This window comes from Phalacrocorax aristotelis, chromosome Z (assembly GCF_949628215.1).
Source record: "Phalacrocorax aristotelis chromosome Z, bGulAri2.1, whole genome shotgun sequence".
NCBI lineage: Eukaryota > Metazoa > Chordata > Aves > Suliformes > Phalacrocoracidae > Phalacrocorax > Phalacrocorax aristotelis.
In genome coordinates, this window is record NC_134311.1 from 70,866,771 (window position 1) to 70,881,879 (window position 15,109).

General features: G+C 63.8%; 1 protein-coding gene across 1 annotated transcript; it reads left to right on the top strand.

Moving 5' to 3' along the window:
• The first annotated feature begins 1,891 nt into the window (after positions 1-1,891).
• On the top strand, positions 1,892-13,590 carry NPR2 (natriuretic peptide receptor 2). Its single transcript, XM_075078486.1, has 22 exons — positions 1,892-2,717; positions 7,549-7,748; positions 7,839-7,952; positions 8,272-8,407; positions 8,497-8,591; positions 8,679-8,811; positions 8,926-9,010; positions 9,119-9,239; positions 9,765-9,839; positions 10,005-10,082; positions 10,222-10,326; positions 10,587-10,658; positions 10,735-10,894; positions 10,976-11,131; positions 11,212-11,380; positions 11,493-11,639; positions 11,818-11,941; positions 12,068-12,136; positions 12,226-12,400; positions 12,483-12,581; positions 12,677-12,768; positions 12,939-13,590. The coding sequence occupies exons 1-22, from the start codon at positions 1,955-1,957 to the stop codon at positions 12,999-13,001; spliced, it is 3,231 nt and encodes a 1,076-aa protein (XP_074934587.1). The 5' UTR covers positions 1,892-1,954; the 3' UTR covers positions 13,002-13,590.
• Positions 13,591-15,109: the final 1,519 nt, after the last annotated feature.

Genomic DNA, 15,109 nt, shown 5'->3' on the forward strand with positions numbered 1-15,109 from the left:
GACTGTCACCACACCTGGCCTCACGCCCCATGGCGAAGCTCTTCCAGACTTTCCCAGCTTCTCCTCTCTTGCCTGTATTTGCTGCTGGTTGGATTTCAACCTTCCTGTGGCAGTGCTGTCCTTCAGCTCAGGCATCGCTGTTGGCTCCGTACTGCGGCTGGACCAGGGAGGGTATTTATAGCCAGCAACCCAATCCCCCCAGCTCAGGTTGTGCCAGGCTGGGTGAGGGGAGCTCTGCGACCCTGTGACAATGGGAAGGACATGCCATTCGTGGGGACAACTGCAGCGGCACTGGCAGGGCCAACGAGAGGGGCTACAATTCCCAGCAGCCCCAGCTGCGGGGGGACCCGTGCTGGGGCTCCTGGGGGTGTCATTCCCGCAACTCTGCACAGACAGCTCTGGTGGCCTGCCCCAAATCCTGGGAGGGGGCAGGGACCCCCTGCCCACTGCTCAGTGCAGCACCCCTCGCACATCTGATGCCTGCAGGATATTGCAGGGCCAGCGGTACCAGCAAAATACATGGAGTCCCCGTGCAGCCACAGGGCTTGCCCCTGTGCCCCAACACTCATGCCAACCCCCCTTAGCTTGGACCCTTGAGGTGGGGGCTGGCAACACCCACCCCCCCCACCACTCCCCCACGCACACAGTCCATCTCCCACACAACTCGAGCAGGCAGCAGACTGGGAATGTGAGGAATGCACCGCAGGCATGCTGCCCCCGCCGAGCCCCCCCTGCCCCACAGACACCCCACCCCCCCCGCAAACACAGGGCACCTCTGTGTCCCCCTGGGCTGGGGCAGCCCCCCACTGCAGCCGGGGCTGGCATCCACTCGGGTCCTTCCCCAAATCCCCAGGGAGGACTGGCAGCCCTGCACTGCCCAGGTTATTCCAGCCTCCAGTGTCCTGGGGGACTGTGCAGGACTCCCTGCCCCATAGCCAAGCCCTTGCCCCCAGAGCACTGTGCTCCACGGGCTGGGTCCCAGCCCCTCTGCTCCCCTTGCAGCCTCCCCAACTCCCTGCCCACGACCTCACAGGCCTGTGCCCCAAACCAGAGAGACTGGAGCCTTAAAACCTGCAGTGGTGACATGCCTGCTGCCTCTAGCCCCTCCGCCCTAGCATGCCCAGCCCTCAGCCCCCGAAGCTTCCCCACGCCAGCCAGGCCATGTGTCGAGCAAGGACGGGCAGCAGGGACACCAGATCCCTACGGCACAGCTCCCCACTTGCACCCTCCACTGCTGAGGAGGGCGTCCTTGGTGTGAGGGACATCTGGATCCCTAGGACATTCTGCTCCTTGGACCCTGACTCCTCAGTCCACCCACCTGCACCCCAAATCCCGTGGGACCTCCCATCGCCCCCAGTGAGGATATCCACACCGAAGGCACTGCATGCCTCTTCCCCATCAGCTGGCTGCACCCCACAGCTGTGTACCTCCTCTCACACACCCCCTCAGCGGGGACACCCCTCCTCTGGACACCCCTTTGCCAAGGACCCATCATACACACCCCGCACCCCATTCCCCAGGGCCTTCCCCAACCCCTGCTAGAGGCCCTGAGGATGGGGTGCCCCCTCCTCAATCGCCAGCCCATGGGGCACCCCAAAACTCAGATGCCCCCTTCCCAACCCCTCCTTACTGGGCACCTCCTATCCCTATCCCCCCTGCTCCGAACCGAGATACCCCTTCCTCAACCCCACTCCCCCCCGCCCAGGGACACCCCCAACCCGGACGCCCCCCTCCCCAGCCCCCGCCTCTCCCTGCGGCCCCCCCCCCCGCCCCCGCCGTGCCGCCGTGCCGCCCATGCCCGTGCCGTCCGGCCGGGCGGGGAGCGGCGGCAGAGGGCGCTGGCCGTCCCGGGGCGGTGCCGCCCGTGGGAGGGGGCAGGCGGCGGGGCGGGGGCGCGGCGGGGCGCAGGAGCCGCGGGCGGGCGGCGGCTGGGGCGGAGGAGCCAGCGCGGCCCATGGCTCCGGTGCTGCTGCCACTGCCGCCGGTGCTGCCGCCGCCGCCGCCGCCGCCGCTGCTGCTGCTGCTGCTGCTGGTACCGGTGGCGGCGGCGGGAGGGGGGCGGCGGGCGGCGAACCTCGACGGGGCGGTCGCCAACTTGACGGTGGCGGTGGTACTGCCGGAACGCAACGTGAGTTACGCGTGGGCTTGGCCGCGCGTGGGGCCGGCGCTGAGCCTGGCGCTGGAAGCGCTGGAGCGGGGAGAACCGCCGCTGTTGCCGCGGCCCTTCTCGGTGCGCGTCGAGTTCATGAGCTCGGAGCTGGAGGGCGCTTGCTCCGAGTACGTGGCACCGCTCAACGCCGTGGACCTGAAGCTCTACCACGACCCCGACGTCCTTTTTGGGCCGGGTTGCGTTTACCCCGCCGCGTCCGTGGGGCGCTTCGCCTCGCACTGGCGGCTGCCGCTCATCACCGGCGGGGCGGTGGCGGCCGGTTTCAGCCGCAAACGGGAGCATTACAGCACGACGGTGCGTACGGGGCCCTCGGCTCCTAAACTGGGTGCCTTCGTCTCCCACCTCCACGCCCACTTCAACTGGAGCACTCGCGCTGTCCTCCTCTACGTGGACCGCAAGACCGACGACCGACCCTACTACTTCACCGTCGAGGGTGTCTACCAGGAGCTGCAGGACGGCAGCAACCTCACCGTGCGCCACTACATCTACTCCCCCGACGAGGGCGGCCCCGACACCGCCGTGCACTTCATCAAGGCCAACGGGCGCGGTGCGTGGGGCGGCGCGACGTGGGGGGACCCGGCGGGGGACAGGGCTGAGCGCCTGGGGAGGGGAAGGAGGAGGCGGGGGGGGGGGCGGGGGGGGGGGGAGCGGATGGGGGCTCCCCGCGGGGGAACCGCGCTGGGCTTGGGGAGGGGAGGACGCAAAATCCTTCGTGGGGCGCGGGAAGGGGCTGAGGGTGCGGTGGGATCCGTGTGGGGCACAGAGGGGACAGGGGTACGGTGGGATCCGTCTGGGGCATGGTGGGGGGACGGCGGGTGCTGTGTGGCACGCGTAGGGCAAGGGGCTGGGGGTGCGGTGGGATCCATCTGGGGTGCAGCGAGGGGACAGGGGTGCTGTGGAGCACACATAGGGTGTAGCAGAGGGTTGAGGGTGCAGTGGGGCCCTTGTGGGGCACAGCAAGGGGACAGGGATGCAATGGAACCTGTGTATGATACACTGAAGGACCAGGAGCACAGTGGAACCCGTGTGGGGCACAGCAACGGGTTGGGGGGCAGTGGGACCCATCTGGGGCACAGCAAGGCATTAGGGGGGCACTGAGACCTGTGTAAGGCACACAAGAGGCTAGGAGGGCAGCAAGATCTGTGTGGGGCACAGCAAGGGGATGGGGACACAGCAGGATCCATGTGGGGTGCAGCAACAGGCCAAGGAGACAGTGGTACCTTTGTAGAGCACCGTGAGGGTCTGAGGACAGAGCAGGACCTGTGTGGGGTGAAGTGACGGGCCAAGGACACTATGTGGGGCACAGCAAGGGGCCAAGGACACGGTGGGACCCATGTGGGGTGCAGCAGGGGTGGGCAGAGTGAGACCTGTGTGGGGCATGGCAAGGGGCCAGGGGCACAGTGGGACCCATGTGGGGCACACGGAGGGGTCGGCAAAGTGGGTGGGCAAAGTGGGTTGCATGTAGGTCGCAGCAAGGGGTGGGTAAATTTTGTGGCAGTGGGTCTGGGGGAGCAGCAGGACCTGCACAGGGAATTGGGTGCATGGGGGACAAGGCAGGACCTGAGGCCCCCAGGTCACCCCAGTGCCAGTGGGGGATCCAGGGCAGGGTGGGGGGCCACGGGGTCCCTCTCCCTGCCCCCAGCCCTGTCACCCTGTGCCAGGGGAGAGTTGGGGTGGTGCCTCACCTTGGTGGGATGCATGGTGTGAGAGGTGCTGGGGCCACCCTACTCTCTGTGTTAGCAGGATCAGAGCATCCCCAGGGGCAGGTGGGACCCAGCAACCTCCTCGGAGGCTGAAGGTGGTGGTGTGGACGTGGCCATCTGAAGGGCAGCACTGGCAGTCGTTACGTGCCCAGACCAGCCTGGTGCTGACAGGCCAGGGTGGCCGTGCCATGCTTGGGCAGAGCCCCCCAGCCTGGCACCTGGGTGCCTGGGCTGTGCCCGTCCCCAGTGTGCCCAGGCACGAGGCCAGGGATGGCCCCACCCTGCTGATGAAGGGATAAATCAGTTTGGTGCCTTATGAGCGCCCCAGGAGAGCGACTAAATTGGGAGTGGGAGGAAATGGAGGGGCTTATGGAGGCAGCTGGAGAGCAAGGGCAGCCTGATGCTCTTTCATTATTGATGAGCGGGGTGTATTGATCCTGGAGCCAGCCACTCTGCAATGCTTCTTAATGGATCCTGAGATGCTGTGTCATTAAGAAGGACATCAAGCTGGGATGAGTGGAGCCAGATGGGCCAGCAAGAGATGTGGCTGGGGCTGTGTGGGATCAGTCTGGGCGTGCTTTGAGGTGCTGGACTGGGTTCCCCTGGGACTCAGGCTGGTGGGGTTGGGTCAGTGGGGCTGCAAATCCCATGGTGAGCGGTGGGAGCTGAGCAGCTTGTGGCTGCTTGGCCAAGGGTTTGGGATGGAGGCTCCCTAGTGTGCCATCACCAGCCATGGGGTGTGGATCTTCACGTGGGATGGGGGCAAAGGTCCGAAGAGAGGAAAAGACTAAAATAAGTGATTCCCGTCAATGTTTCCGGCTTGGTGCCCTAAATCACCCTGATGGGTATTGATCCCTCCTGGGGCAGGCAGGGGGTCATGGCTGCTGGGTGCCAGGGGAGGAGGCCAGGTGTGCGCAGAGACCTGGGGGCCCACAGCCCAGAGATGGGGGCATGGTGTGGGGCTGAGTGCTTAGCCCCATGGGGATGAGTGCTCAGGGCTGAGGTGCTGATGTTAGGTGCTTTCCTAACCTGGGGGTGTAGGGCAGGAAGTGGGCACCCTGCCAGGCTGTCCCAGGAGTGCCCATCCCTCTGTGGCGTGGCATGGAGAGGGAAGTGTGACCTTTGGCCATAGCCACATCCATGTCCGTGCCCTGCAATGACACTGCATGTCATCCCTCCTTGTGTCACCTTCCCAGGCAGCAGTTTGGCAAACCTTTGCCGGAGAAAGCTGCTTCCCTGCCCCTCTGTGGGCCCCTGCAGCTGCTGATGCCCGACATTCACAGCTCTAAAAAGCAGGCATGTGGGGATGGGGGTGCATCCCCCTGTCCTGTGTATGGCCTGCCTCACACTTCCCGTTGCCCCTCTCACTGGTGCCTGGGCGACGTGCAGGGGCCCACGTCTCTCCTGCCACTCGCAAAAGCACTGATATAATTAGAGCTGTGGTTGAGGGAATTACCAGACCATCTGCCTGCAAAACCCAGGTCCCCTGCCTGGGGAGACGGCTGGGTGCTGCCACCGGGAGGGGGTTGCATTTGGTCCTCGCCCCTGCAGTCCCCCTAGGCATGAGACAGCCGCTTGGCTGGGGTAAAGGTCTCTGCACTGCAGTGCCCTGTGCTGGTGGGGCTGCTCAGAACTGGGATTTGCTGACCAAAACCAGGATTTGCCCTCACTTCAGGGATATCTTCCATCATGCCAGGGTTAGGCCATGTCCTGCCACCCTGCCTGCATGCTCGGGGTCCTGCCTGTCCCCAGGGACTGCGTACTCTGCCTCCTGCGTCATGGGCATGCTCTAAATAAACGTCTGCATGCACTCCAGCCTTGCAGGACGCCATTCCCCTTGTCCTTGCTGATGCTGAGGCTGCCTTTGGCCATTCGCTGACCCCAGGGGTGGGGTGTGGGTGCGAGCAGGCAGGGGTGCTGCTGGCTGGACAGGAGGCTGCTAGCTGGAGGCAGCTGCCAGCGTCATGGAGAGCCCCGAGCATTGACCTTTCCCTTCTGTGCGGCTCCTGCAACCTGTCCCCAGGGAGTTGTCCAGGCGCCATTGATCCCCTTACTCGGTCGCCTTTGACCAGGCAGGCTTTTGCTGCTGCCGCCATGGGGGCCGTCTGCCCAGGGTGTCCCACCATCTGCCACCAGCTGTTGTGGCTCCCCAGCCCGTGCAGTGCCACAGGCTGCCTTTTCCTGGTGCCTGCGATGGGATGGGGAGGGTCGCATGCTGTGTCTGCATGAGGGGACCCTCAGCCTCTGCATGCCAGGGAGGTGCTAGGCTGCTCATCCTGGCCGAGAAATTTGGGGATGGTACATTTCTGGGGGTGGGACTAGTGAAGTGGGGAAGCCAAGAGTTCTTGTTTGAGGTATTGCAGCACTCAGAGGGAAACCATTTCAGACCCTGAAATGGGCCTTTGCTCATGCACAGCCCAAGCTGCTGTGATTTCCCTCTCCCCCGTGCCCAGGAGTAGCTCCCCACATTGCTGTGGGCTTCCTGTGCCCAAGCACGGTTGTGCTGGGTTTCTTCTCCCACCCATGGGCTCCTTTGCTGTCCCTGTGGGTGACCCTGTCAGCCCTGCTGCCGGCATGGCTGGTGCCCTCCAGCAGCAGGGACCCCATCCCAGGGCATGGGGCTTCTTTGTTGTTCCCAGCCCTCCCCGTAGCCTGGATCTGGCCGGGGTGCCAGGCCCCATGCAGAAGAGCTGCGTGCTGGGGCCAGCGCCCGAGCGTGACATTCCTCTAGCACCCGCCGCCACCGCCTCCTCCGTTGCTCAATCCTGGGTTCCCAGCCAGGCTGGCTGGAGCAGGGGCCCTGGTTTTCCAGGGGGAGGGAAGAGGCAGTGGCAGGATCCTCAGCAAGGGCAAGGAGGGCCCCTGCCTGGGGGGGTTTCGGACTCTCTCGGGTGCCAGTCCCTATGGCCTCTGGTGCCCTGTGCCAACCCCACGCTGCCCACACACAGCATCTGGGTGGGCATCCCATCAGGGCTGGCTGAGCCCCCAGTAGCAGCTCAGGGCACACAGGGCCGCTGGCCGGGGCCCGGGCACCCCCTTGCTGCATGGGTCTCACCAGCGAGATGCTCTGTTTCCAATTAGCGCCGGCAGCCGCCGAAGGTGCTGGAATCCGGGAACCTGCGCATTCCTGCCGCACGGCTGGCCGGCCACAATCCCAAACATGGGTTTGTCCGTTCCCATGGGGCCTCTGGTGCAAGCCCTGATGCCTCTCGGGTCCCCCCGGTCCCCTGGCTGGGGCTGGTGGGGAGCAGAGCGGGAGCTGCTACCAGGGGTAGCATCCCCTGGCTGGCTTTTGCTGAAGCAGGGTGTGCATGGGTGCTGGAACAGGGCGCATGGAGTCTGTGCGTTGGGTGTCTGCCTCATATTCTGGAGCAAGGGTTCCTCTGTTCTCTTTCTCCCCTTCAGCCCAAGGTGTCTGATGGGGCAAGAGTGGGTCAGGGCCAGCAAGGGTGGTGGGGCTGAGCAGGCTCTGTGGCCATGGGGCATGTGGCACAAGAAGGCAGTGAGCCAAGCACTGCCCCATCTGCCTCCTTCATCCTCCCCGTAGCCACCAACTGTGCCTCAGGGGTTGCTCTGCCCCATTGCCCCAAGGGAAAGGATCCCACCCTACACTTGAGCAGGGTGCCCTGGGGTGGGGTGGCATCGTCCCCCTGACACCCTGCTTCTCACTGGCAGTGGTGTATCTCTGCGGGCCACCGGAGATGCTGCAGCAGATCATGCAGCTGGCGCAGCGGGAGAACCTCACCAACGGTGATTATGTCTTCTTCTACCTGGATGTCTTCGGGGAGAGCCTGCGGGGTGACTCTTCCCGTGACCCCTTCAAGCCCTGGCAGCAAAGCCCAGGCCAGGACTCAGGGCTGCGCAAGGCTTTCCAGGTGAGCTGTGCCCGCCTGCCTGGGGACGGGCACAGGGACCTCCCCAGCCTGGCCCTGGTGCATGAAGCAGAATTCTGTGCTCGGTTGCAGATGGTTCTGGTGATCACCTACTATGAGCCCCAAAACCCCGAGTACCAGCACTTCCAAACCCAGCTCATCCTGCGAGCCAAGCAGAAATTTGGGGTGCAGCTCAACTACTCCCTGGTGAGCAAGTCAGCCTGTGTGATGGGGTGGTGGGGACCCTCTCCATGGGGCTGTGGCACCCCACCAGGGTGCAGAGGGTGGGACACAGCCACTGGCAATGCCAGAAGGGCCATCCCTGGTGGCAACAGCCACAGGAAGTGCCATCCCCTCAGGGGGGGTGCACGGCCCCAGTGTGTGGTTATGGGGCCATGGGTGTGAGTGTGGCTCTGGTGTGGGGCTCTGGGGGTGTGGGAGGGTGTATGGCCCCGGAGTGGGGGTCTTGTGGCTGGGGTACCCCCGTACACATGGCCGCAGGTGCGCTGAAGTCCCCCCCTGGCAGATGAACCTGGTGGCGGGGTGTTTCTATGATGGGATGCTGCTCTACGCCATGGTGCTGAACGAGACCCTGCGGGAGGGTGGCTCCAAGAAAAACACCACCTACATCATTGAGAAGATGCGGGACCGCAAGTTCCAGGGTAAGGATAGGGTGGGGGTGGCCAGGATGGCGGTGCTGTGGGGGTGGTGGGACCCGGTCCCTGTCCCACGTGGATCTCTTCTCCCACAGGCGTGACAGGGCTGGTGAGCATGGACAGCAACAATGACCGGGACACTGACTTCAACCTGTGGGCCATGGGTGACCCCGAGAGCGGGCAGTATGAGGTGGGGGCTGGCACCAGGATCCTTCCAACAGCTGGGCTGGGGGACAGAATCTGGGGGGCTGTGGGGACTCAGGTCTCTCTGCCATAGGTGGTGGGACACTACTCAGGTGTGGAGAAGCAGATCCACTGGCTGGGACGACCCATTGCCTGGGTGAAAGGGGCCCCCCCTTTGGACAACCCGCCCTGTGTCTTTGACGTGGATGACCCCTCCTGTGACAAAAGTGGGTGTACCAGGTCCCCATGTCCCTCAGTCCCCAGCACCCTTCCCTGCGGGTGCATGGGAACCTGGTACCTGTGGCCAGCCAGGCCACGCTGACACCCCCTCCTGCCTGCAGCTCCCCTCTCCATGCTGGCCATTGTGGCTTTGGGCACTGGCCTCACCTTTGTCATGTTTGGCATCTCCAGCTTCCTCATCTTCAGGTCAGTCGGGGCTGGGGGAGCCTTTGCCTGGGCACAGGGCACCCCTCAGCCTGGTGGGGGTTTGGGCAGGATGGGGTATGGGGGCCTGACCCCAATGTGCCCCCCAAGGAAGCTGATGCTGGAGAAGGAGCTTGCCAGCATGCTGTGGAGGATCCGCTGGGATGAGCTGCAATTTGGGAGCCCTGAGCGGTACCACAAGGCAGCAGGCAGCCGGCTCACCCTGTCCCTGGTGAGAGCTGCCAGTCCTGGGGCACCATGGTCCTCCTGCCTCTGCCCCCATCCTGCCCTCCCTCCCTACATGACACTCCTCCCTTGTTGATCCCTCACAAGGCTCTCTGTCCCTTACAGAGCCACAGACCCATTGCATCCATCCCCTACACAGCCCTCCCTCCCTCCATACCTTTCTATCCCCTATAGAGCCACACTTCATCCGCCCCCTGCATGACCCTCCATCCCGTGCAGGGCCACACTTGATCCACCTGCTGCACAGCCCTGAATCCCCTACAGAGCATTGTACCTCATCAAGCCCTTATGTGACCCTCCATCCCCTACATCCCTCACATACCCTGCAGCACACCATACCTCACCCTATAGGCTTCACCTCCCTACAGGGCATGCAGAGTTTGTCCTGACCCTTCAGAGCTCATCCTGCACCATCCCCTGCACACTCCTGGGTGTCCCAGCCCTCCTCCATCAGTGCCTGTCACCTGCCCCTTCCCAGGGTCCCCATCCCTAACCCCCTCGTTCCCTGCAGCGCGGCTCCAGCTACGGCTCCCTGATGACAACCCATGGCAAGTACCAGATCTTTGCCAACACCGGCCACTTCAAGGTCAGTGCAGCAGGTGGGGAGCTGAGCCCTCCCCCCGAGACACCCCAGCCCTGTTGGGGTGCTCCTCCTTGCCTGCACCCCCACCCTACGGGATGCTGGCTCCTTTCTCCTCTCCTCAAATCTGCCCAGCGGGTACTGATCTATTTCCCCTCCCTGGCACCCCAGGGCAATGTGGTGGCCATCAAGCACATCAACAAGAAGCGCATCGAGCTGACACGGCAGGTGCTCTTCGAGCTGAAACATGTAGGTTTGGGGTCTGAGCCAGGGTGGGCACCCTGCCTGCGGATACAGGGGCCAGTCGTGTCAGTGGAGAGGGCTGGTGGGAGCATAAGCACATCCCCCCACAACCTCAGCACCATCTGGGCTCCACTTCCTCCTCCAGATGCGGGACATCCAGTTCAACCACCTGACCCGTTTCATTGGGGCATGCATCGACCCCCCCAACATCTGCATCGTCACTGAGTACTGCCCGCGGGGCAGCCTCCAGGTAGGGGGGCTTGGGGGCACTGGGGGTGACACTTAGATGCTACAGGTGACCAGCTGGGCTGGGTGTTGAGGACAGAGCCATAGATGCTGGTGGCCACCCAAGCCTCACAAGACTCAACAGCAGAGCTGCCCGAGCAGGTGTCAGAGGCCAGTGGAGGGGAGGGGGTGGGTGCCGTGGAGCCCCCCGCAGCTGGGTGCTCGGTGAGGCTGGTGCCACCATCCCCCGGGTCCTTGGCGGGTCCACTCAATGTGCTGCCCCAGGATGTCCTGGAGAACGAGAGCATCAACCTGGACTGGATGTTTCGCTACTCCCTCATCAACGACATTGTCAAGGTACCCAAGTGAGGGGCATGAGGTGCTGGGGGAGGTGCCTGAGGGATGCCAGCTTCACTATGTCCATCTGTCCCAGGGAATGGCCTTCTTGCACAACAGCATCATCGGCCACCATGGCAGCCTTAAGTCATCCAACTGCGTGGTGGACAGTCGCTTTGTGCTGAAGATCACTGACTACGGGCTGGCCAGCTTCCGCTCACCCTGTGACAGCGAGGACACGCATGCCCTCTATGCCAGTGAGTGCCCACCAACAGGGACTGAGGGACCTGGAGGATGGGGTGGCCCTGCCTCACTACCCCATGGCCATGTCCCACCAGAGAAGTTATGGACAGCTCCGGAGCTGCTGCAGGAGGGGTGCCTGCCCACCCCAGGCATGCAGAAAGCTGATGTCTACAGCTTCGGCATCATCGTGCAGGAGGTCGCCCTGCGCAACGGCCCCTTCTACATCGAGGGCATGGACCTGAGCCCCAAAGGTGAGGGTGGGAGGCAGGTGTGGGGTGGTCCCATTGCTGCTGGGGAGGTCTGGTACTCACTGTCAGCCACCCCCTGGCAGAGATCGTGCAGAAGGTGCGTAACAGCCAGAAGCCTTTCTTCCGCCCCTCCATCGACATCGGCGTGCACAGTGAGGAGCTGGCAGTGCTGATGGAGCGCTGCTGGGCGCAGGAGCCATCTGAGCGCCCTGACTTCAGCCAGATCAAGATCTTCATCCGTAGATTCAACAAGTGGGTGGCTGGCGAGTGGGGAACGTGGCCCTGCGTGGGAGCAGGGACAACCACGGGGGCAGTGGTTGGGGGGCACCTCTTCCAGTGGTGCCAGCTGCCTGCACCCTGGCAGGGAGGGCAGCACCAGCATCTTGGACAACCTGCTGTCGCGCATGGAGCAGTACGCCAACAACCTGGAGAAGCTGGTGGAGGAGCGGACACAGGCCTACCTGGAGGAGAAGCGCAAGGCAGAGAACCTCCTCTACCAGATTCTGCCCCAGTGAGAGGGAGGGAGATGGGAGTGTGTGGGTCTGGGGGTTGGCATGGGGTCAGTGTGCACCCACTACTGTGCAAGCGTGGGGTCCCTTGCCAGCTCTCCATGCTGATGTAGGGCAAGGGGCACAGGGGGAACAGGGTTTGGGGTGGGAGCCCACCACCATCCTCCCTGTTCTTGCCAGCTCTGTGGCGGAGCAGCTGAAGCGGGGGGAGACAGTGCAGGCTGAGGCTTTTGACAGCGTCACCATCTACTTCAGTGACATCGTGGGCTTCACTGCTCTCTCAGCAGAGAGCACCCCCATGCAGGTGAGAGCAGGGTCTGGGGGGCAGCCCCCCTGTGGGGCTGGTGGTGGGGCTCATACCTTGGCAGTGCCATCCCTGTGGGCCGGAGGGACATACCCGCTCCCAGCCCCACATGCACCCTTCATCCAGGTTGTGACACTGCTGAATGATCTCTACACTTGCTTCGATGCCATCATCGATAACTTTGACGTCTACAAGGTGAGGTGGGGGGATGAGCAAGCGCAGCCCCCTGAAGTGAGGCGTGCAGCAGGGAGCCTGGGATGTACCCGCTGCCCCTGACCCTGCAGGTGGAGACCATCGGGGATGCCTACATGGTGGTGTCAGGGCTGCCGGTGCGCAATGGGAAGCTGCACGCCCGTGAGATAGTCCGCATGGCCCTGGCCCTGCTTGAGGCCGTCAAAACCTTCAAGATCCGGCACCGGCCCAACGACCAGCTCTGCCTGCGCATTGGCATACACACTGGTGAGCCCCCATGCCGACCAGCACCATAGCTGGGGGTTGCCCGGCTGCCCTGCAGCAGCCCCAGGCACCTCTGTGCCCACAGGTCCTGTGTGCGCCGGAGTCGTGGGTCTGAAGATGCCACGGTACTGCCTCTTCGGGGACACAGTGAACACGGCATCCCGCATGGAGTCCAATGGCCAGGGTGAGCCGTGAGGCTGGCAGCTGGGGCCCAGGGCCATGGGTCATGCCCCGCTCCCGAACCCAGACATGTCCCTTTTGCCCCTCTGTGCCACCCAGCCCTGAAGATCCACGTCTCGTCCACCACCAAGGAAGTCCTGGATGAGTTTGGCTGCTTTGAGCTGGAGCTGCGTGGGGACGTGGAGATGAAGGTGAGGGCATGGGGACCCCAGTGGGGTGCCAGCCCTTCCTGGTGCAGGGGCATGTGATGGGTGGGTGGGTCAGGGCTGGGGCCCCTTATCCCCCTCAGTGCTGGGGATGGCACCCAAGAACCAGCACTTGGGGTGGGGAAGGCCTCACTGCCCCCCCTCTGCCCCCCCAGGGCAAGGGGAAGATGCGGACGTACTGGCTGCTGGGCGAGAGGAAAGACGCCAAAGTCATCTGAGCCTGGCGGCAGTGGCAGAGCCCCCAACCCCGATGGGGCCACCATGCTTCCCAGCACCTGGCCCCTCGGATGCACCGGCACCCCCGCCCTGGCCCATCACCACAGCCCCCCTGCTTCAGCAGGGGTTGGGAACAGGGTGGGTGGGTGCGGCAGCAGCCATGGCACCACCTGCCCCCTTCCATCGGCACCAGCAAAGCCCACCTCCCCCCACAGCCTCTGCTGGAGTGGGTGAAACAGCCCCAGTCCAGCCTGGGGGGGACCCCATGTCCCCCCACCCTCTGGCTCAGCTGGCTCTGAGCCACTCCTGGGGCCTGGCTGCCCCACAGGGCACTCACCGTCTCTTTTCAGTACCTGGTCCCTGGCAGAAGTTGTGCCCATGTCACCCTCTCCCTGGGGGCGACGGGAAACAGGGGATCCTGCCGGGACTGACCCCTTGGCCAGGGAAGGCTTCAATGCCGTGGCTCCACCTCTTCCCAGTATCCCCCTCCACTGTATATAGTCTCACCGGGTGATGTAAATACCCCTATCCCACAGGTGTAAATATAGGAGTCACTGCAAACTATTTTGTTGAAATACAAACTTCCCCAAATCCCTCTGTCCCCCGACCTCTGCTTCGCTCTCCCTGGAGCGCCAAGCAGGGTGGGGGGCTGGGGGAACCCCAACATTGAGCTCAGTGTGGGTTGGGGACGGCTGCTGGAGCTTCCCAGAGCATCGTAACATGGGGGGTCCGGCTGCGGCATGGGTTGGGGTCTGGGCACGGGGAACTGGTGCAGGGCAGCTGCAGCGGCAGCTGGCAAGGGCTCAGGGCAGTGCTGGGAAGGCAGGGCTGCTGTGGCAGGTTTTGCTTTGGCGTGAGGGCTGCAGCGCGTTCCTCTGACTTCGTGCTCTGGCCATGCTGCCACAGCCTCTTACTGGAGCCCACCTGTGCCTGGGGATGGGGACGGGGGCTGTGTGTCACCTGCTGCGGGCGCTGGGAGAGGGCACGTCCAGGTGCTCAAGGATGGCGGCTTGGGGCCATAGCACGTTTTGGAGCAGCAGTGACCTGCAGAGGGGCTGGAAGGTGTCCCTACATCTGTGCTGCATTGCCCCACAGGGATCTAGATGCCAGGGACACAGGGCTCCCCCTTCAAATGCCCAGCCTGAGGACAACCCTTGGGCAGCAAGGACGCTGGGACCACCTGTGGCCCCCTGCCCTTTATTGCTTGTGGGGCTGGGGCTGGCTTATCAGGGAGGCACAGGGCTGCTCTAGGGAGTTGGTGATGGGAGTGGAGAATGATGTGTTACTCTGAAAGGGACTGTCCCTGCTGCGGATGCTGGTGACACTCTGGAGGGAAGTGGACAAGTCCCTGTCAGCAGCTGTGTCCCCCAGGTGCTGGCAGGGCAGGGTGTTGGGGGGCTTACAGGCAGGCTGCGGGCTTGCTGCAGCCAGAAGCTGCAGGGCTGCTCCATGTGGGAGTTGTGGGGCTACAGGTAGAAGCAATGTAACACTGGGCAAGGGGGGGCAGCATGGCTGGGGGGGACACAGGAGCATTGTGGGCTCCCTGGGGGATGCTGCAAGCTGTGGAGGGGGGCTGTCCCCTACCTGTACCTGGGTGGTGGGCAATGGTGTGAACTGGCAACCTGTGGCACAGTAGTCCCGGTGCGTGGTGGAGACTGACTCCATGGGCATCGGGGGGACAGATCTTCAGCATCTCCTTCCTGCCGGCAGAGCAGGCCCTGCACCCCTCAGCTCTGGGATTGTCCCCTACCCCCCACAGCAGGGTCCCCTGCACCAGGGGTGGGTGGCAGGCAGGGGCACAGGCTTGCCTGTATTTCCAGTAGAGCACAGACTCCAGCATGGCTTCCTGCTGCCCTGTGGGGGGAAGGTGTCATCACCCCCACAGCTAGGCTCCTCTCACTGCCTTTTTGGGGGGCACACTGCTTGGGGGGGCACACAAACTCACCTTGCCCCAGCAGCAGGACCCTGTGCAGTAGGCAGTCGGTGTCCTTCTTGGTGGTGCTGTCGGTGGGCCAGGAGAGGAGCTGGTGGACCAGCAGCCTGTGGTGGCCATGCCAGTGGGTGAAGCCCTCGCTGCCTGGTTCCTGCCCTGGCACAAGGTCCAGGTGGT

What these genes read in the sequence shown, in the direction of transcription:
- NPR2 (XM_075078486.1), top strand. Translation starts at nt 1,955, where the DNA reads ATGGCTCCGGTGCTGCTGCCACTGCCGCCGGTGCTGCCGCCGCCGCCG. An exon ending in TGCAGCTCAACTACTCCCTG is followed by an intron (nt 7,953 to 8,271) that starts GTGAGCAAGTCA and finishes CCCCCCTGGCAG; the next exon opens with ATGAACCTGGTGGCGGGGTG. An exon ending in GCGCATTGGCATACACACTG is followed by an intron (nt 12,401 to 12,482) that starts GTGAGCCCCCAT and finishes CTGTGCCCACAG; the next exon opens with GTCCTGTGTGCGCCGGAGTC.